We start from the raw sequence: 23458 nt of genomic DNA, 5'->3' as shown, positions 1-23458 counted from the left end.
CCAAAAAACCCCCTCACTTAGGCAATTGATACTTAAAAATTTAAAATGTAGAATGGAGACTGTTCCAGTGCAGTACTTCAGTATGAAGAGAAAAGATTAGCAGAGACACTTATTTCGCTCCAGCTAAGCTGCATTAGTGACTCAGCAATAATAAGCCTGTTCTTTAACCTTTCTGGTAACCAGAATGAAAGAAATTTGTCTTTTCATTTTGGCAATGAAATAAAGAATAACTCAGGTAACACGAAAACATAACCCACAGTCTAATTCCATGATCTATATCAATCCAATTTCAGTTGAATCCAAAGGCATTTTTCTGATCCACATTTGGTTCAAAAGGGAGCCAAAAAATCAAAGTGAAAAATAACAGCTAACCAAGGAATTAACTGCATTAGGAAGATAATGGGAATACTCAGACCCAGTCCCTCATTTAGCCAGTAATACTAAAACCTTTTTCCAGTAACTCCTCTCATCTGTCCCGAAGTACGATAAATAACACTGGTATGGTCCTGTCAGTGGCAGGATATCACAAAACTGTTTAAAATCATGAACAAATTTTCTTTCTTCCATGATCTGTTTACATGCGAAGTTTCAGTTCCATTCACACATGAGGAGATCTGGTGCACACAGCAAGTAATAAAACTTGCTCTTAACCTGTGAGTTCTCCTGAAACCTTGGCATGCGTCCCCAGGTGTGTGCAGAGGGGGTATCTGCATTTCACATGCCAGGCATGGATTCTTCTCCAGTACAAAGCAGTGTTTGGTTTTTCAGTTCTATGTGAGGAGTTAATGCAGAGCACAAAACCCCTTGTGCATTTTTTATCATCCAAGCATAAATAGATTTTTTTTAAAAGTCTTTCAGCATTGATACTTACTACATCATAATTTTGTTCCAGAAATTCTGCCACCAACAATTTGTGTCGTGTTAACAGGTCCTGGGGAAGAACAGAGAAAGGTTACCTGAGGGAGCAAGTGATTTTCAAATGTATTTCAGCACTTTTGACCAGAAGGCATTTACAACATGATTTCTATGGACAACACTGCATACATTATTTGTTTAGTAGGACTTTAGGGAGATCTCAGTTAATGTAATGCCAACAGAATCAATATAGAACTATTCTAATACTCCTCCTTTTATTCCTGTTTCCCTCCCACCTTTTCTTGTTGTTGACAGGTCATAGTTCACAGTACTCACATTAAACAGGGATGAGGAAAAGGAAGAAATTAAATTAACCCTTTATGGAGGATGAGCTACGGTCTCCAAGCCAAATGCGATCTACATGCTACCCCACAGCTGGGAATGATGCTAAGCCTGAACTGCTATTGCTCATCTCCAAGAAAACAACAAGGAAAACTTAAATTCAACCACTGTATATACACTCAACTGTTTAATAATGAAAGCTAGGACCCAACCTAAGCTAAGCTGTCCAGACTCCCTCCACCTCCACTCCTTTCCCTGGAAGGAGTCTCAGGTAAGTGGGATGAGTCTCTTCTAAAGAGCTCTTTCTGCCCAAGGGTGGCTTTCTGACACAAAGCGGTAGTGGACTTTTCAGACAGCTCCTCCCACTCCAGAAGGCCAACTAATTCAAATTTAAATTAAAATAACCTCTCCCACAGAATGGGGATGCTGGTGCTCAGTGACAGAGATGCATATGTTCAGTTCCAGAAGAAATTGAGTCTTTTTACCGGATGAATACTTATGAAATGAGTGGCCAGTGTGAGGCATTTAAGAATGATTTTTATCTTACTGGCTCTTTTAAAACATAACATTGATCACAATAAATGCCTGATGAAGTCCATTCAAGTTGGTATTTTTCAGTGAATCAGTTTCTGCTCTTTTTCATAATTCTTTTCTCGGTTTCCTTACCCAGGCAGAGACTGAAGCTGTTGAGGAGCTCAAGCAGATGGACAGACACATCCTCACAAATAAAAGAAATCCTTTACATACTAATCCTTTAATTTATTTTTATCGTGAATTATAAGAGGAAAGCAGAATGCTACAAAATCCAGTGCATGTTTTAAATACATCCCTTCATTCAGCAGTACTGCAGTGACAGCAATTTTAAAGGCCGAGTGAAACACGTGATTCGGGAGCTTTTATGCAGGGCACTTAGAGGCAAGTACAAGTCCTTCAATAAGGGGCACAAATGAAATATAATCCAAAATAAGTTTTTCATAGGAAATTATGAGGAAGCATGGAGCAGCAGCATTCAGCCAGTATGTTCCAACTGCTGCTTGCACCCTCCCACAGCCACTTATACCTCAAAATACAAACCCTTTCCCTCTGCATTTTTAATAGCTTTGTTTCCTCTTTGCAGTGCACCTGGATAACTTTAATTAAGAAGTACATCTCCAGATCATAAAAAATTCCAGTGCTTCCCTACTATAAATATCCTCAGACTTTAATGCACATTTAATTAAGCCCTCCTCTGGTGCATAGACTATCCAAGGCTTTCAGCTCTGAACCTGACAGCTTGGTGGCAAGTGCAAACTCAACATGGGGACAAGAGAAATGAAAACGTGAGTTGAGTAATCCAGCCAGCAATCACAGCACTTATTTTTCCTTAGAAATGAGCTTGCTCCATATTTCATGATTAAATCGCTTCCACATCACTTCTTGCTGTTCCAGCTATTCAGAGTAACAGACAAATAGGAGATGATCAGCTGGTTTATTTCCAGAACTGACCATGTATCAGGTACTAAGAGGCAATTTTAAAAAAACCTAGAAATGCCATTTAAACACTTCCTCCAAGCATTTTAAAAGGCGATTTCTGCCCTTTGTCTGAGGACAAACTGCCCTCATACTCCTCTCTTTCCAATACATGTGAGGATGGAGAATCCTATTTTTAAATTGTGCTTAAAATACACTCAGTTCACAGGGGACAGAAGTACATTTTACAGCTGTAGATCTGCGAACAACATCAATCCCTCCTCTTTTTGGGGGGGTTGTAGTAGTCTACAGCCCCTGCCACAGCTTAATTGACCCTTGTCCCCATCCTGCCTCCTGGCTGGGGTGGACACTGTCCATCACCACCAACACGCTCTGCTGTCCTGCTCAAAGCAGGACCCGGGGACAAGATGCAAATCTCTTCTGTCAAACTGGGAACTGAGTCCAAGAGCATTTTTTCTAACCAGAGACAAATATTCTTCTGACCATAGGGCAAAATGCCAGAAACAGAAGATTTAAATATCTCAGTTATGTTGCATTTTTATACCTTGTCTGTGTTTCTGTGCTACTATGAATTTCATAACCTTTACCTAATAGATACCACAACAGGAAAACTTACAATAAGGGAAAGATGCTGCAACTGATTAAGGGGTGATTTGAATTGCTAATCCTGCTCAAGTCATTACTGAAGAATGCAATGTTATCTCCTTTATGCAAATCTTTATCCCATTCAGTAGGTTAGTAAACACCAGCAAAAAGCCAGGTTTCAGTGTATGTAGAATCACTGAGCTGAGCTCTAACATTCCTTACAATTACTCCTGAGGTCTATCTAATCGTGCTTCTAATTAGCTTTGAAAGGAAAGAATAAACAATGTGTTTCTATGACAGCAGGGAGCTTAGTGATAGAAGAAAAAAATGAGTTAGATCTATATTTAGAAAAATCTTTAACTAAAAAGGTTTGCCCTCAGCTTTCTTAAACTGTTTTTCAGAAATAATCTTCTCTGTATGTGAAGTTCACAGGTATCAATTCTTCTTTTTTTTTCCTTTTTTTCTTTTGTCTTAAAGAGTGTACTAGCAGCTGGTGGGAAGGATGATGGTCACATACAAAATCCAAGAAATTTGGCAACTTCACCCAACACGGTACACTCTACACTCTACAGAGATTATGCAGTGTTTCCACCTACTTAGCTTTTAGCACTACAGTCCTTACACTGAAACATGGGTCACAAAAGTAAGACTATGAACACATTGTAAAATAATCAGCAGGACTGGCATTAATCTAGACTTGACAGCTGAGCTCAGAAGGGACAGCAAAAATTACAATTATTTCAAATGTTAGTTTTAAATTATGCCTTCTATTTACTTGTGTGGTCATGATGGGCAGTGGATTTGTCTTGGGGGAAGATAGGGAGAGAAAAAGGTTATGCATTTTACAAGAACTTTATATAATACATGATTAATTTGAGTTTTAAATGGTAGTATAAAAGAGCATGGGTTATCAAGGTGAAGAATGTTAAACACAGATTTACATATCCCTAAAGATTCTTTGCAGGCTTGAACACTGTTGTGAATCCTGCTACAACCAGACCAAGGGTTAATTAATTATATCCTTTATTGAACAATAAAAAAAGCACCCAGCTGAAAGCAACACGATTCTCAGTGATGACTTCTCATAGAGTGCTGCTTTTGACACAACCTGTGATGTATGTATTGAATAATTTACCTTGAATGTAGCAAAGGCATCAGAAGCAATATCAAATGTTGACATTTCCACATATTTAAAAAAGTCTCTGAACTGTTCTGAAAATAGTATGATTTTGGCCAGGGGTTCATGGCGGATACACTCTCTCAGCATAATTCCACAACGTAAGGCAATATTTGGGGATTCATATCTGAAGAATGAAGAGAAATGGAAAACATCAAAACATAGAAGAATGAAGATAAACAGGCACCTTTCTAGCAACAGGGAATACATGTGCCAGAAGAGCACCACACACTCATGGAGGGCAGCTCCCAGCCACAGTGCTGTACCCAGTTGCAGGACCTCATCCCAAAGCTCAGGAGCAGACACATAAATAAGGCTGCCGAAATTTTTCATTGCAAACCTCTCTCTTCCCAAGCCAAACCACATTTTGGTACAAATTTGCACTACACCTCCTCTCTGAGGAGAGACCGTGGGGAGTGTGCAACATTTCAACAGAGCTCCTTCACCCTTTTGGATTTGTGAGAAAGCACAGCCCTACAATATAATGACCTCCCTTTTCAGATTTAATTCTGAGCTCTCAGTTTATCTAAGAAAACTGTAGCACCTCATGACCATCCATCACCTCCCACTCCTCTTCTAGAGGACATCACTTTGGAGTCTTAATGAGGAAGGTAGGAGGAAGGTAGAGTCTCTCCAGGCAGTCTAACAGGATTAAGCTTTCTGTAGCTCTGAAATTTTTTTCTTTATTTATTTATTTTTAGGAGGAGTTCTGCTCAATTCCTCTTCTGCAGAGGCTCTGGCTGTGTTCAGGACACAAGCACCCATTCCTCAAGTTACAATCCTGTTATGGCACTTCACTGCAATAGCCAGGAGCAAGTACACATCTTGCCCTTGGAGAGGAAGGGAGGGAGGGAGCAGGGAAGCAATTCAGATCGTCTTCCATTTCTACAAAGTCTTGAATTCTTTAAAGCTAAAATTAATCCGAAACAAAACTGTTAGAAACACATTAAAAAACAAAAAGGATGAAATCCAGGAGTCAAGAAGGACTTAAAATGAACTTTTTCCAGCAGTCTGACAGAAGTCATGTGAAAGTGGTGAAGTCCAAGGGGACAAAAAGCACTCTCTGTTTCAATAAACTGGTTATACTATATCAGAGCTGTGTATTATCACCCAGAGCTTATCAGCATCGTTTTTCCTTTGCACAATTAATTCCTATCACTAGGCCAAAAGAAATACAATTTTTAAAAAAGGAAGAAAACCACAAAATGCCATCTGTGCTGTGAGTGGGCCCTCAAATTTACCACCAGCTTGCAATTTAAAAGAATGGTTGTGTTCTGAGAGCATACCAGAGCTGCATACTTCAACCTGCTGTCAACAATAGTTGGCTTAATGAAAATGCATTGCTATTCCAAACAGGCAAATGAAGCTTCCCACCCTCAAGGAAAAGCAGGCATTCAAACTCCTATTTGTTTTGGTTTGGGGAAGCATTTGCAAACTTGAATTTCTAACTCTTCAGACATCAGAAATTCACTGATGTTTCCCATTGAGGCAACAACTCCATTAACAGGAATACTAATTTTTAAGGAAAATGAGGCAGAGCTGCTCCTAGGAGTGCAGCCAGGAAAATATTTAATAGTTGGCTAATGAATATTTTGGTTGGAATAAAAGCAAATTACATTGTTTCCAGCACAATAACTTTTAAAAACATTAAGTATCAACAGAATCATTCTTAGTCAAATGCTCCATTATCTGGAAGTGGGCTAAGGACCTTTGGCTGTTCACATAAGCAAGGGAAGTTGGGTTTGGCCCCTGGAATAAGCCTGGAATAAGTTTACAGGCTGCCCAATCATAGCTAGCATGTCCTTTGCACCCACACTTACATGCAAAGCCACCAGGCAGGAATGATAGAAATGTGTTCCAAAGTCACTTTTAATGAGCAATTAGTGCTCTATGCTGATGCATTTCCACAGCAGAAAAAACCAGAGAGTTCTTCTCTGTTTGGATGAACTTACAACCTAAAGAAACCCCACACAGTGAATACTGGAGAGAACTAGAAAATGAAACAATGGACTTGAAGTATTTCAAAACACTTATTGTGGAGTTTGAAACAGGCAAGACTGAGAACAGAAATGCATTTCTGTGTAAAGGGAATCATTCTTCTATGTGCAGAAGATGGCACAAGGCAAGGAGATTTGGAAGGCATCAAGACTGGGAGACACAAGGTTTTAAACAGATATATTCTGACCTGATTCTACACTACTTGTACAGCCTGAGTTTATCCTTGGATAAACTCAAGGGAAATTCTGCAACCTCAGCCAATATACCATTAAAGCTCTAACTGCATTGTGATATGAAGAGGTCATCACAACACAGGTTGGGGCAGTGTAGGGTAGAGATAGGGTAGAGATAGGGTAGAGGGGCAGTGTAGGATAGAGATAGCAAGTAGCATTAGATATACATATATATAAAATTTATTTAATAAATTAATTATAAAGAAGCTTCGAAATTTGTCATGCAAGTGCCATAAACTAAGTCTTCAACAGTCACTGTCCCAAATGGAAAATATTTTAAATTACAAAGGTCCAAAGTTATTTCTGGACTAATGCAATGGGCTGACACCAGAGCAAAAAATTGGCCCAAATACAACTGGTTCTCTATGTACACCAAATACTGCACTTATCTGAAATCCTATACACAAAACCTGCACTCAGGTGAAATCCTATACACAAAGCAAGTCCTCATGCAGCAGCAAAGTCAAATAACCTACACAAATGAAAGAAAGGGAAAAGAAAGTGCTGTGTGGTTTCTGTAGCCGAGAAGCTGGAAGGAAGCAGGCAACAAGTAAAACGAAGCCTAATAGGTAGGAATTGTTATTTCAAGCTGGCAGTTCCACTGAAGTAAGAGACAGGAAACACTGGGTGGGAGCTCTGATTGAAGATCCTTCCCACCCAACAGAGATCACATTAAGCCACAAAAAAGCAACGTTTTGCTTCTGGGGACTGACAGGGGGCAGAAAAAATTTTGCACCCAATGGAAGTACAACAGTCACAGTACACTTAGGCCATTTCTTTTATAGTTATGGCAGAGGTGATTTTTTTCACTCTTGTGTAGTCTTTTTTGGTGACTGCTCAGATTCATTTACACCTTTTAGCATTGCAGGAGTGACAACAGTGTGTCTGTAATACTCAAAAGGGCACAAGCCAGCCAAACCCACTTTCCTTCAGCAGATTTTGATGTCCTATATTTCCTATAGCATTATACAAATACATATTTGTATAATATAAACAATAGAATTCATTCCACATTAAATAAAGAAGAAAACGTGTCCTCAAGTCACATTTTCATGTGGTGGTGTCTAACACGAGGTGCTTGTTACCCACTCCTGCAGCTGACTGCACACACGCACCCACGCTGTGGGCACGCAGCAATCTGTGTGTGCAGGGCCCTGCCCTGACTGCAGGCACAGATTTCAGGTCTCGTTTTTAGACAGTCCCAGCAGCACAGGCAGGGAAGGCATCATCCATGTGACATCATTACACTGTTCTGCAGCAGCTGCTCAGGCTGGGCAGGACTGACTCTGGACTTCTATTGATGGATTCAACTGCACTTTTTAACAAGATGTCCCAGAAATGGCAATTCTGAGCCAGTGCAGTGCTGAAGAGGGCTAGTCAAGATATCATGAACAAGGAGCCCAAGGACCACAGACACGCTGCTGCGTGCAGCAGGATTCTCCAAAAAAAGCATCTAAGTGATGCCATTTAAATTCATCCACTGACTCAGGTCACCTACTGTAAAATGTCTGTCAGAACATATATGCATAAAAACTTTACTATCATCTTAATATTCTTGGTTGCTGCAGATGCCAAAGAAAATCTGGGACATAATCCAAAAATATTTTTTATCTTTAAATAAAACCCAGACATATGGTAGCGATACATGCTCAACTGCAAGATCAAAAGGATTGAAAAACTGAAAAAGCAAAGACTGAGGAAAAGGAAGAAAGTAAGAAAATGATGGATTGATGAAATGAAATTAAAAACAGTTTGTAATAATTACGGAGAGAATTATCATCACTGTCCTGAGCTTAAAAAGACCAAAAAAAAAAGAAAGGAAAAAAAAAGATTTAATGCTGAAAGTTGTGGAGTTAATTATAGGAATAATTTAAAGCTGAAGTTTACTTGTGGCCACAAGCATTGGAGAAGTCTGTCCCACAGGCACAACTACACTTTTAATGCATTTTTGCTTCTCTCTGTTCTACCACACAGTGCTCCAGTTTGGCTCCAGCTATTTACAGACACACTGTTGGTCACTCCTGCAATGCAAAAAGGTCTATGTGAATCTGAGCAGTCACAAACAATGATACACAAGAGTTTATGGTGAGAAATGAAGTACACATCACATGGGGAGCAGTCCAAAACAACCAGTACATATTTCAGCATGAAGTCTGGTGAAGAAATAACAGCCAAATGAAATAATCTGATCATTAAAAACTATAGAGTTCCATAGCAAGAAAGTCAATATGAAAAAAAATAAAGTAAGAACTCTAGAACAAAATCTTGAAAATTCTTTTTTGTTTTTTTAAACTAAAAGTGATAAAGTAGATCAACTGCAATGCCAGCATGTTCCAGGCAATGTTCTTTAATGAAACTCAAATTAAAGTACCTACCCTTTTAGAAGCATGAATAGGATATGTGGATGGGCACTAATGTATTCCACAGTAGGGCTGCGTGTGCCAATTTGTCTTCTCAAGATGTTATTGAATATCTGGGAAACATCCTTTTTGCCCTGTTAAAGAAGCGAAATATATCTTTGCTTAGAAAAATATGAGGTAACAATCATTTACTGTAACAATCATTTACTATAACAATGATTTAAAGTACAAATGAAACTGAAAACAGAACAGGTCAGCCTTTTCTTTTTTCTCCACAGTCTCTGCCTCGTATTTGCAATTTCTCCAACACCACAAGAAGGCTTCCTCCTCTGAAGGCTCCTGACTTCCCCACTCCTATCTGCACCTTTTATTTCCTAAATGAAGATATGCATTCCTCTCACACTGTAAACCAAGTCCCTGGCTATTTCAAATAGCAACACAGAAACATCATAAAAGCAAGTCACTACACTGAGCCAAGAGTGCTGTTGCCATGTGTGCTGTTAATCCCATAGCCTCCAAATGGGAGCAACTGAGCTGGTACCAAATCACTGCCCACACTTAAAAAACTACAGCTTTTCATTAATCAAATGCAAACTACTACAAGTGTGATTACATTTCTGAAAATCAGAAATGTGCCCATTATTTACCATGAAAAATGAAACAACTGCTACCAATGAAACGGCTGCGTCATATCAGCGTCTCAGCTTTAATCAAAACTAAAGTCCTTCTCTTTGTCCTAATGCTGTGCTGTGTGCACCTATCTACACAATCACATTTTGCCTTCAAATGCTTCCCTGTGCAAACAGCTTTCCAGAAGGTCTTTCCATATCATGTTCTATTCAGCCACAGGGTTCACCAATACATCTTGCATTAGAAATCCTCTTCCTCCCCCGCTGCTTTCCCCACTGGCACAGCAGACAAATTGATGTGTGAAGTTAAGGGAGATGGGAGATGGCTGCACTAAGGACCAGTAACCAAGGCACTGAGTCAACAGCAGGTCACTATGCACAGGGCAAGCTAAAGCAAAAGGTCACTTGTAATCTGTACATGCTCATTGATCTGTCTTGGGAGGACAAACATTCCTTGGCAGAGAACTTATTGAATGTTTAAAGCCAAGGAGCAGATAGTTTCACACGGAGGAAAATTCCCAGGTTTCACCTCTACAAATAAATCAGTGCTGAGGAACATAAAATATTCTGCTTTCCTACTTGTTTCAGCCCAGCTGGCTTGGAGACTTGGAGACTCTGGGAATTAAACAGAAGAATCAAATCAGAGCAGGCCAGTCCATCTGCCTTTGTCTGCAACACTTTTTTTGATCCTTGGACGTAATTTCAAATGGTCTAATTCTGTATAAAGTCATCCCATTCTCCACTATCTTTAAAACACTCATATCATATGCCTGGAATGCTGTGATCCCCACAGGCTTCAGCAGTTACTCCAAGATAAAAACAATTCAGACAGAGAAGAGCTGTTGAAAGGGTGAGGTAAAGATGGACAGAAATTAAGTGATCCTCTATGCCAAATTTTCTATTAGTTACTCAATACTGTGTGCGTTGCAGCATAATATTCATGAGCAGAGAGGAGACAGATACAGATACACAGATACATGTATCCAATTGCAGCTAATTTTCTAGAGATCAGTGGTAGTGAAAGCCAGAGTTGATCTCCATGGGTTCTACAGGAGGAAATGGAGGCAGATAGGTGGGAACAGATTTCCCTCACCACCTGACAAACATTAAAATTGTAGGAGTACTTTTGAAACACTCCTTACTTGGATCTGCAATTGAATTTTGCCTTATAATGAAATACATATGGCCACTGAAGCACAAGATAAGGCAGCATGAAAAGAAAGTGGCTAGACAAGGATCAAAAAAACTGCCAAGGGATGCATTATATAAATAAAAGACTATATAATACCTATACTATAATTTCGTCCCTGTTTTAAGGCAAAGTAGGGGAAAGATTATAAAATCACCAGTCCTGGGCTTGTAGCTATTTACTGCCGATTTTAGGGGCTTTACAGTTTGTGAATGTTTAGGTTTATACACAGTAACAGCTACATTTTTAGTTTACTTCTTCTGTTTGCACATTTGCCTCAGTTCTTCAAAGTTCAAAACTAAATTTCATATTTCAAATTTCTAAAAATCCAATATGATCTTGATTCAGGACTCCTGCCCAAACCTGACTTGGATACTTCATAACAATATCATCACTGAAATTGTATCTTGTTTGCTGAGTGGCAGAAGCAATAAACCTGTGTTTTCTATGGATATGTGATGGATGTGTACAAGTCTTCTCTACACAGTCTTTGAAAACACAACTTTAAAGGGAAGTTCAACTGTGAACAATTGGGATCAAAGTGAGCTGCAGGGTTGGTAAGGAAGACACAGGGAGTCAGGACAAAGCAAAGAAACATTATTGCCTTTAGAAATCAGATTTTCAGTAGGCTATGATTTGCTTTTACCATTACAGACTGATAAAAAAATTAACTTGCATGTTATAGATTGATGATATCGCTCATTCAACCAAGAAACTTAAATACCAACTGTGGCCAGCAATAAAACAAAATGGAAACAGAAAAGTTGATAAACTGGAAAAGTCAGTGGGAAGACACGAAGACAAAGCAGCACATGCTCTTACTGTCCTCTTATTCAGTGACATTTGGTTTCTAGCGTTTTGTCCAAAGAACATGTATAACAGCTTGGCTACATGATTGGAAAAATTTTGTGCATAATAAAAAATGCATTTTGCAATGAGAATGATGATAATTGGTTGTAATAACAGCAATTCAGCAACAGATTAGGTATTTCATCCAATGCTTGCTTTTAAAGACTGTATGTTCAATATGTTCATACAGAACTTCTTTCCTGGCATAAGCAGTACAGACTGTTGTGTAACTAAAAAAGTGCAGAAGTGTCCCTTCTGTGCTAACAGTTTCTTCTCCTCCCCTCTTCTCCATTTTTCTTAAAGGGTTTTTAAGGGCTTGTATTGTTAGGTTTTGAGTATTCTTGTAATTAGGCATTTAACAGTAACCAGAGGAGGCACAGAGAGGACAAAGCATTAAAAAAACCCCTCCTGAACTTAAGACATGGGGCAGAGTGGGAGAATTCCACTAAAAACATTTTCAAATATTAATACAAAATAAATAAATTAGTCCTTGCTCCTGGATTTGCTGGGGGTAGGGGGCAGAGTGGGAAAAATGAAACATAAATCACCCATTTTCCTCCCTCATTGATTTACAAAATGGAAAGAAAATAACATCTACACATGACTCCCACAGAAGGTGTCTCTTGAGAGCATCAAATCTCTTTGAGAATATGATTTTTCTCTTCAGCAGCTGCCTGTACATTGGGTACTGCTCCTGTTCCACACCCAGTGGTGGAGGTTTACCTCCTGGGAGCTGGGGATTTCCCACTGATGGTGTCGGACACTCGTGAGGAATTGCCAGCGCCCAGGAGCCACAGAAATCATGGAACTCATAACAGTAGTCCCTGGGGGACACTATCCCAGCTGACTGCAAACCACAAGAATGACAATGACCTGACAGTGACAGAGTTTATTCCCATCCCTACCAGTCAACAATAAATTAACAGGCTTGATATTTATCCTGAATTACTGCAATCTTTGCTACTATAACTCTTCTCCTCCTTAATTATAAGCAAGTTTAGTTGTCATAGCAGTTGTTTACTACGTTTTCAGCTTTAACAACAAACCTGGTGAGTAGTTCCACAGAATATGTAATTTTATATATAAATCTATAAAATTAAATAATATATACATGTATACATTCATATTAATCTTCCTACCATGAGAAAAAAAGTTCTATTACTTTCTTCTTTTATTCCAAACAATTAACTGGGGGATACCCAAATTGCCTTGTGACCTGCTGTCTGTTTTTAACATGTTTTTCAGTACCTTTCCTCTCAACTAAACCATTTCAATTCTTTCAGTCTTTGTCATATGAAATTCTCCATGCTTCCAATTACTTTTATTCCATGTCTCTGAACCCTTCTTAGATCGGACACTCTCCAGAGACAGCAGATAGCTCTAGCTGCACTATCACAAAGATCATCCCTGCAGTTTATGAGGTTGGTCCTAGACAGTATTCCCAGCACCATGTCCTATCTTGTTTGGATACACATGGCAATATTTCTTTATTGATTTTGTTTTAATTTTAAAAGAAATCAGATTTACTGCCAGTGTACGAGCTTATCTTTCAGGACACCAACCAATCTAGAGCAGCAACTTTCTTCAACCTGTGGAAAACAGTTTTGAATGCAATGAAATTTAGACTGCAGAAAAACATGGTTGTCAACACCAAGACCAAGGAGATGAAAAAAGGGATGCTGACCTACCTCAAAATCTATCAGCTGCAGGTTGGCAATAAGCGTCACTAGAAGGCCACTGTTGTAGAGCTCTTGTGCCAGCTGGGCCACAATTTCTGTGGGTGGTTCTTTGTCTGTGGTCCCACACAGAATTTCCTTCATTGCTTGCAGAGATTTTGACACTTCCTCCGATGCCTTTTCGCCAGCAGATAGAGTTTTGTTTTTAAAAAATGAAACAGGAAAAAAAGGGTGTTCTTTTAAAAGACATGTATTTCAAAACAAAAGTTTCTAAATGCACTTACAATGATCATTATCTATTGCAAAATGACATCATAATTTTAGGTAATCACGGAGGCTGGAGCATCCATACTGTACCCTACAGGCCTTACACAAGATAAATTCAATTTTAACATGACATACCATCACTTACAGACCATGGGCATAAAAATAGGGCCAAGAGAGCAGTTACCAACCAGTGCCAGTGAGATCCTTTAACAGGTTTGGAGGCTGGCACAGCCCTGCAGAGGCAGCAGCAGCAATTTCACTATTGCTCTCCGTATCCTCCCTAGTGGGTTCCATGGCACAGGAAGGGCAAGAGGTGCCAGATGAAGGTGCCAAACCTCCCACCCGAGGGTGGCTGCTGGGCTGCCTCCCCATCCACTGCTTCCTGATAGGCTGTCCCAGCTCCTCTGCTGGGAGCCCAAAGAAAACCTCACAGCTCTGTGGCACTGCTTAAGCCAGCAGTGAACACCATACAGCCACTTCCTCACTCCCCCTCAGTAGGATGTGAGAAGGAACTGGGGGGATGAGGTAAATTTTTAGATTGAGATAAAAATAGCTCAATAGGATAGAAAAAGAAGGAAAAAATAGTAGCAATAACAACAATAACAACAATAAACAGCAAGAGATGCACAATGCAGTTGGTTACCACCCAATGTCCAGCCAGTTCCTGAGCAGTAGCCCTGGGCCAGCTTTCCCCTCAGCATTATGCACTGAGCATAATGCCATGTGATATGGAATATTCCTTTGGCCCCTGCGGTCAGCTGGCCCAGCTGTGTCTCCCCCCAGCTTCTTGTGCCCACAGGCCACTCACTGGTGGGGTGAAGAACACAAAAGGCCTTGACTTTGCAGCACTGCTCAGCGACAACTAAAACATCAGAGTGTTATCAACTCTATTCTTATACAAGTTCCAAACACAGCATTTTACCAACTACTAGGAAAAAAAACTAACTTCTTCCTAGCCAAAGCTTGACAGATTCTCATTGCCACCACCTATTTCTCCTCATCAGGTGTGGTTTGAGCTAGCATTCTCCACAAGGGATGTACTCACTGAGCGCACAGGCGCTTCAGTCTCAGGTTGAGAAATTTAAATTAAATAATTTGCTTTAGTAAGCTCCACAGCTGCCACCAAGTGAAGTAAAATAGATCCTTCACATCTTTTTCTCCCACCTAGAATATACCAATCCTGTGAAATGTTTTGGGTACCTAACGTAGAAGATGCATCAGGAATTACCTTACAAAGTATCTTGACCAGCAGAATTACAACAAGGGAAGGAAGGAGACCTTCCTGTAAACAGGTAACAGTTTAGTATTTATGCACTCAGTAGGTTTAAATCAGATGTGAGTGATAATACCCCACTTCCCAAGGAAAATGACCACTGCCTGCAGCACGGCAGCTCTGGCTCGTGCACTCCTCACAACTTTGCTCCACTTCAAACAAATAAAGACTCTGTGGAGGAGAGGAGTAATTTTTTCATGTGGGTGTGTGTGCTATAAATCCCACCCGCTCCAGCCATGGGGCTACAGAGGCAATGCCACTTTCTGGGTTGGGTTATATTTAATACACACGTGATCTGCAGCAAGGGCGATTGGGTTCTTTGGCAGGGAGCAGGAAGGAAGGAACAGGTTTGAAAGCAATGCTGAGAATGACAGCCAAGTGCCAGGTAGGATGCTGAAGACAGACAGGACAGCATTTCACATCTTTGAAAAATCTTAACTTGAAGTTAGCCTTTTCTTAGCACAGAAGTTGGGAAAAAAAAAAATCAAGACAAACACAGAAAACCCAAGAGTGATTTGTAAAAGCTAACTGGAAATTAATGGATGTTCAAAGACAGATCAATAATTTCTATATATCTCTCACATATATTAAAAGGAAAATCACCATGCTTTCAAAAACCACCCCATCAATCTGCACAACATAACCCCACAGTGCTCTGAAGAGGCATCTCTCACCTGCTGCTGATCTCCCAACATTTTCAATCACAGATTTTATTCACATTAGTGAATAAAAATTATAGAAAAAACTAGAAGTCCCAAAAAATGCCCCAAAACAAACAAACAAACAAAAAAAAATAACCACAGTAAAGAGCCACTTTTACACTGCAGTTACCTGGAAGATTCAAACATTGATTTTGCACAGTATAAAGAACTGTTCTCCTCCAATCTCTTTGTACTTACTCACAGTTTTCTGCTGGTTGAGATAGGTCAGCATGAGAAGCATGTAAATGAGTATGACTGCTTGATAACTTCCAGCAGCAGAAATCTTGATGTTCCATGCCATCAGCTGGCAAAAGAACCTACGTTTACCTCAAATGTTAGTGGTGTTTCACTTGAGCTATCCCACAGAGTACAGATGGGATTAACAACAGGGGCTCTATCTTAGAAACTAAAGCTCTAAATCTTTATAAGAGATAGGGAAATATTTTCATTTCAAAGGAAAAGCCCATACATTTTTGGCTTTCCGTCCTTTCTGCTGGGCTGGGTGTGAATATCTCTGGCATTCTGTAGTAAAAAAAAAATAATAACTTTGCTTTCAAGTATAAGTAGTCATTTCTGATAAGTAGAAAAAGGGTCTGCAGGACTCATCTTTAGGTTTAATTCTCAGAAAGGAGGTCAAAAAGTGCTGTGTGAGAAAATGAAACACAACACCGGTGCTGGTGGGCAGAAATGGCCACCACAGCTGCATTTCTCTAATCACCCACCATCCCATCCGTTCATCTCCTCAGCTTTTCCACATGCAATTTACACTTCATGTGCCACCTCCCCTCTATTCATGGTCTGTGTTTTGATGTGCAACTTGCCACCAAATGTTATTCACAGTCAAATCTAAGGGCTGCTGCTCAGTGGATATCCCTCACAGTACATCTGGAGGAAAACCACCATCCCCAAAACAGATTCTTAAATTAACAGCCTCTGTTTTGACATTTCCACTTAATCTCACAGCAGTTTTAGAATAATACCTTAAGTACATAAGCACTGTTTCTGGGATGGAAACTTTCTTAAGACTCAGAGAAAAAAGACGTTCCAAGACCCAAAGACTCAACATCTGTCCAAAACAAGCAACAAAGCACATTTATTCACTCAAATACATGGAAAGTACAAGATGACAGACATATATCTGCATGAGAAGTCGGACTTGTCCTGACCCTCTTTAGGAAAAATTGAAAAAACCGACAAAAAAACTCAGCAAGACATCCTCCCCGCAACGATGTCACAACAGAATTTCAGTGGCCAAAAAAAAAATAAATAAAAAGGACTTGGTAGTGCCAAAGTCTATTACGACTTCCATGCTACTTTTTATTTTACATCAGTGGCAAGAGCAACAGCAGCAAGCGCTGCAACCATCAATCCAGCAGAAGTTACAATGTAAAAGAAAGAGTTTCATGAAATATCAAAGCATTTCAGCCATTTGCCTCACTCTTGCAATTAGGCACAACCTTATATCCAGCAGATTTTCCTTTTATCCTCTATCCTCCATCATGACTGAATTTATGCCATTATATTTAGAGAGGCTGTTATGAATGGAGTGGGGACAAGAAGGAAAGGAGAAAACTAAACACATGATCCTGAACAGAACAGCTTATACATATACATACTAATGTCAAAAGTGGGACATGCTCAGTTTTGGACAGTCAGTAGTTGCAGGTAGGGACAAAAAAGCAAGGATGATATGCAAGCGGATTCCCAGCTCGCACACGACTTTAGCATTTGCACTGCTGTTCCTGCACAATGTCAGGATCTCAACCTCCTAAGCCAAGTTTCTGGTCCTTCCAAGAAGTCTCTTTCCAACAAGAACTCATTCTGCATCCACAGAGTATAGTGTATAATGACCACCAAGCCACAAGAAGTTTTTGGGTCCATTTTGAAAGACAGGATTTGTGTAAATGCTGAAATCTAACAATCCTTGGATTACTCTGCCAACCCTACTGGACTAGATAACCTATAACAGCCTTGGAGATGGAAAACACACAGTATAGATAAGCCTGCATAACTTCTCTATGTTAAATTATAAACATGTTCCACATCCCCTCCTCATAAAGACGATTTTTTTGTCAGCATTTATGTGTCTTTCTAAATCTACCAACAGCTTCAACCAGAGCTGGAAATTTTATAAGTTGGAGATTGTTGTCTCAGTTTATTTTCCTCACAGATCAAGATTTTGTCACTGTTGACTTAATGGGAACATAACACAAAGAAAGGAGTTATGGAGAAATGATTCCCTGAAATTCTATACGGAAAAATCTTCCCTGAAAGACTGATTGAACTTCATGTGTGGGATAGGCTAGGGAGAGGAGAGCCATGAGAACATGACAATTAGGAGCATACAGCTTCTGTTTGTGTATCTAGCACATTTCCAGGTCGAAAATCTCTCTCTAAACTGTTTCTCTCTTGCACAGCAGCAGACAGTAACACAGAGAGATGCCTGCCAATGCGATGTTAAATACTCCAATGTGTGACTCAGTGATCTGCCAGTACTCCATGCCATATATTGCAACTAAAATCATAAAGTTCTTTGATTTGGTCTTATCTGGTTTAAAAATATTCTCACTGTGTCATTCAAACCAATTTTTCTCCTAAAAACCAGTGCCAGTGCAGCTCTCTCTACACGCAACTGTAAGGATTCCCAAGAAAAGCCATTAGCAGAATCTGAATCCAACAACCATGTAACTTCAGGATCACCCCAACTGGCTTATTCTTGATGCAATTTCATCCTAAATGGATCTACAGGGCCAAACTGTGTATATTTTGGAGCAGGAAGCCTGATGCCTGTCATTTAGCAAAACATTGTGGGCTAGTACTCAAGGAAGCTGGCAAAGACAATTTGGCCAAGCAAGCACAACAGGGAAACGCCTTTTAAAAGGATGTGTGATCAAATGGAGAAGACAAGTTTGCCCCACCTGGACATAAATTCCTTTCCCACTGTTAATCCTGTACTTAACACAGAACTAAAGGTTCTAAATGTCCTTAAAAATAAAAGCAACCACAAATAACAGGTCTAAACTTTTAGCACCAGAACCTGATGGTATCTGGAGTTTCTCCCACCTCTAGAGCAATAGCAGGCCTTAGCAGAACAGAGAAGCTGAAACATGAAACGCTCCACAAAACCCCAGGACACGCAGAGCTAGGGGGAAGGGATGCCAAACCCTTCTTATCTCATTCCCTTGGTTTCAATGTGCAGCAATGAAATGGAAAGCAATTTTGCAACTGGCTCTGGCAGCTGCAGAATCGCATCCATGGGTATTCACATTCCCAGCAGTCACGCAAGTGCTCTTCCATGCAAATGCACACAGAGCCCTCTGCATGCACCTCATCTCACACACCAGTCCCCAGAGCTTTACCCAAGCAGCAGGCAGCAAGGTGAACAGCAGCCAGGAATGGTTCCCGTGTTGCTATGTAAAAAAGCAGGATTTATTGATAGCAGTATTTGTTCCAGATATCTTGAAGTCTTTTAATTGTAACCTTAATAAAATGCTGTTCTCCTGACCCTTCTGAACAGCACCAAATTTGTTACAGCACGTGGAGATGAAAGAGAGGACAGATTACAGTGACCTACCTGAATGAGCAGCCTTGTTAGAGAGATTTAAGTGAAAAGGGCAGAAGTACGACACTTCAGGTTATTTTACATCTCGCTTCACTATGCTTCTAAAGGCACTGCAGCCTGCAGTTCTGCCTGACAGGAAAGCACTCAGCACAGGGCTCTGAACCTGCTCTAATGCATTGGGGTTCATTTTCCACAATAAACTCTTGTCTTGGATCAGCTATACCAGAAACTGCAAATCTTTCAGCCCATCTAGACCACATGCAAAGATTAGACCAAGTTTCAGCCAACCTCAGATCCGTTTGCTGCACTAAATTAAAAGCCTGTGACACTTGGAAGGCTTTTGCTGCAGGGCAGGTTCAGAAAATGTGACCAAACCTGTAGGCACCACAGATGGCACTGAGTCAGGCTGCCGCACCCGAAGGTGTTTGGTTAGCAGCAAGAGGCTGATGTGTTCAAGGACGTCCTTCAGTGACAAACTGGATGCCACCCACACTGCTGTGTGTTGACTGGCTCAGCAGCTGAACATAAGGCTTTGAGAAGTCAGGATGTCACACTGCTTTTTTGATGAGGTTGGTCAGGCACCCTTTCTATCAACATTCCTTTACAATATCCATCAACAAAAGACACAGAAATACGTCAGTAATAAATGAAGCATTGTGACCAGAGTGTCACGTGCTGTCCATTCTCCCTCAGGTTCAACAGATATGACCTCTTGGTCATGGCTTCTCTTCTCTTTGTGCTAATGAAATGCATCCTCCAAGTGCTATAGGAGTTTGTGCCAGAAAGAAGGAAGAGAATCTAAGCTTTAAAGGTTTCCTTTCCCATGTATTTAAAGACTTTCCTGCTTTTCTAGGTAGTACCAGAGTGGGCATTTCTCATTAAATTCAAGGACTGATTGGTTCTACATAATTGAGAATAAATTGTAATGACATTTATGCAATACTGTAATAAAACTTAATTAACTGTTCTTCACCACATTAAAGCCCAAACAGCATGTCAGCAACCATGCTCCATGAACCCCTGATTTTATTTCAGATGTTGGAGGAGAGGTGGATTCTTGATAAAGAAGGTTTCAGCCCACTTTTTCAGCTCTGTCTTATGCTACTTAATCTCCCAATTATTGCATTAAATTTGCCAGTGCTGCAATCCCTTCATTAAAATAGATACTATTTTTAAAAATGTGTGAAAACAAGGTATTAGAAAGAGCACATCAGAGGAAAAGAGGCCAGATGCATTGGCACTTCTCAACCTGTGGTCTATCAACCATCAAAATGTAGCTGAGAAAATGGCAAGACTTTAAGCATGCATATATCCATGCAAGCAAACAAACAAGAAAACCCACACATCAAACTAAGAATGAAACATCAAAACTTAGACTGTTTTTCAGATGGGAGTGTTTAAAAAGCATTGAAAAGCACTATGGCAACACTACACTATTTAACAGTTTAAAAAAAATTAGACACAAAGAGAAAGTGGGTCAAATTCACTCCTTATCTAAGGATACAGATGCTAGTGCAGCCAATAGAGTTTAGTTAAAGCTTGAATGGATACTACTCCATGAGTAACAGAAAGCACCATGAAGAAAGAGTGCAAACCTCTGTATATCATGTGTGCACATGGAAATGCCTCAGAAAATATGTATAATTTCCTTTACACTTAAAACTGGCTTCTCTACATCCTGTCTATCAAGTTATATCCTCCACACTCTTCCCATTACCTGAGAAGTCTTAACAGCTCTGCTGCAAAGTCCTCTCTACCTGTGTACTGCACAGCTTGGCAGGAATGATCCTTTCTGCATTATGAAAAAACATCCCTTCCAAGACACAGATGGTTCCTGCTGAAAGCTGCACAAAGTTGCATTAGAAGCATCAAGCCCCTCTCTGACCTTGTGCCCTCCTGGCTGCCCACACCACCTTCACCTCATACTCAGAATTTCTCAGCTGGGAAAGGAAAGGAGGTTCTCTGCCAGCCCTGCAGTTAATTCAGGCTTTGCTCCATTTCTCTGCCAATTCTGGCCATATTAGCAGCTTTTAGCTGTCTCAACCCACACACCACATTGGCTGCACTACAATAACAGCTTAATTGTCACAGAATAAATCTTCTTGTTTAAGCATCTGAAGCAAGTCCTAGTTGGAAACTACTCTGCACACAAAATCAGGGATGCTCTGGAGCTGCACCCTGGAAGCACTGGGAGCCTTGGTTTTATGTGAGGCACAACAGTACTCTTTAGTTCTTACAGCAGACTAGGAGCTAGAAATCTGAAAAATTGGGCATCCCTGGCTCACAAACTTCTCAGGCCACAGGGCCACAGGGTCCAAATCCAGCTCTGAGACATCCAGGGTCTCTGGCTCTTGCATTAGGTAAACCTCCAGGCCCTTGCATGAAAGTTTGATAAACTTCTTCTCCCTCCAGAAATCAGATTGGAGGTAAAGTTAAAAACCTTGCTAGGTTTTCAGCAGCACCATGCTTTGTTGCTTTTGTTTTCAGCTAAATTTCTCTAATAATTCTCATGAAAAGATGTTACTCATTAGCATCACCGAGTATCTTTTGAAAACCTGTGGGTCACTGAAAGTCTTCCCATTGTCTTTTCTTCTCCAATTCAAACTGCAAACAAGTTCACAAACCTGAATGGATAGAAGCAGGTGTGATTGGGCTGATTGGTTTTGCAAGAGCTATTTTTCCTGCCAGTTTTTAAAGTTTATCATCATCTCAGTAGTAAAGATAGTCCTTATGATTTACTTCCACAAACTCAGGAGAACAAATTTAGCTATTTTCTTAAACAGGTATTTATTTCAGGACAGCTCAGTGGAACACTTTAGATGAAAGGCAGAACTCCCAAGGAGTGCCAAACTTTTCCTTCTGCAAGGAAAGGGGCCCTATTGTGCTTCCTTGACATCACAGCACAAAGTCCTGAGTCAACAGGCCACATAAGCTTAAACCAATCCAAAAAAAGGCTTTCCTCACCTTCTGCCTTGCTGTTGAAGTGACTGCCTTGTCCCCCTCTCTCGCCCTGATCACCCACATTCATCCCAGGAACAGCCTCTACCCCATAGCAATGAAGTACATAAAAACTAAGTAAAAACCTGCCTCTTCCTGTAAAAGAAGTACCATTAAGTTCATGAGTTGTTTCCATTCTAAGACGCCAGGGAAACATTCTGTATCTTTCATTCTGTGAGGAAAACACACACCAGCTGTTCCGACTTCCATGAAAAATTTACAGTGAGCACTTGTCCTGGGGTGACTTTATGATGCTGAATTGCATCCCCATTCATTTGTTTAGGCCAGAAATAAGTTTTGCACCTTTAAAACTAGATCTGGAAGTGAAGAGGGAGGAGAAAGAGAAGTGGTAGAATGTCTGAGGTGGCTGCTTTCAAAATCTATAGGTTCAGTTTTCCCTCTCTCAGACAGTGCTGTCTGCAGCAGGGACAGCAGCAGAGAGCTCTCCTTTGCTTTTTAGTTAGTTGTTAGCTAGCTAAGACAGAGAAGTTCCCCAGACCATAGGGGTTTTTTTTCTTTTTCTTAGCACTGTTCAAACGTGCTCTAGACTAAAAAACCAGAAAAGTACCAAGAGCTCACACCTGTGGCCCACCAAGGCCTGGAACCTGGCATTTTCCAGCACCAGACTTTCTCTAATAAGAGACTGAATAAGCTGAGATACACTCCATGTCTTCTGAATTTACCATCTCTTCAGAGCAGCAAGAAGCTATGTTGTTCATTTTTTATGCTTGTGAGTACTTCACTTGCTAAATTAATAGTTTTTCTCCACTTTTCTCCAAAGGAATATTTTCCCAAACCAGTCAAGACAAGAGCCACTTAAATCTGCTTTCTAGAAGGACCCCATTCAGAAGTTTCCTCCCAAATTTTGCCCTAAACCAAGACAGCACTCAATGTTCAAGAAGGTTGAATTTTTCCTTGTCACTAACACCCAAATATACAAACCAGCTCTGAGCCAAAAATTCTCAAAACCACAACCCAGAGGAGTCACACTGCAAAGCAAATAAAAAAAACCAGGCTCCAAATTATGCATTCAGCAGGGGAGAAAAGACTGTTGATTTATTTAGTTACTTATTTTATGTTAAAGTTCAGAGTCAAATTCTCTCTGTTTTCAGGTTACTGAAGGTATTTCAGAATGAAACATCAAATACCAGAGACGCCCCCTCCAGAAATCCATGTGACTTACTTTATGTAATTAACACACCCTAAGCTAATTGTTTTGAACCAAAAAGTTTCAAGAGGATTTCACTAAGGGTGCAAAGGGCTCCATGCCTACCTTTTGGGTTGGGTTTGTTCTC

The 23458-nt window shown here is 40.2% G+C and overlaps 1 protein-coding gene across 5 annotated transcripts in view; it reads right to left on the bottom strand.

The window, feature by feature from the left end:
• Nucleotides 1-23458, bottom strand: part of CAB39L (calcium binding protein 39 like) — a 48355-nt gene that overhangs the window by 10555 nt on the left and 14342 nt on the right. For all 5 annotated transcript variants that reach the window (XM_033052056.2, XM_033052055.2, XM_033052054.2 and 2 more), the window contains 4 exons: nucleotides 13376-13540; nucleotides 9036-9154; nucleotides 4388-4556; nucleotides 872-931 (listed from right to left, as the gene is read on the bottom strand). In XM_033052056.2, the coding sequence (XP_032907947.1) occupies nucleotides 872-931; nucleotides 4388-4556; nucleotides 9036-9154; nucleotides 13376-13540 (513 nt within the window). The remainder of the gene's footprint in view (nucleotides 1-871; nucleotides 932-4387; nucleotides 4557-9035; nucleotides 9155-13375; nucleotides 13541-23458) is intronic.

This window comes from Catharus ustulatus, chromosome 2 (genome assembly GCF_009819885.2).
Source record: "Catharus ustulatus isolate bCatUst1 chromosome 2, bCatUst1.pri.v2, whole genome shotgun sequence".
Taxonomy (NCBI): Eukaryota; Metazoa; Chordata; class Aves; order Passeriformes; family Turdidae; genus Catharus; species Catharus ustulatus.
Note: the sequence above shows the minus strand (reverse complement) of the source record. Positions and strands in the feature narration are given on the sequence as shown.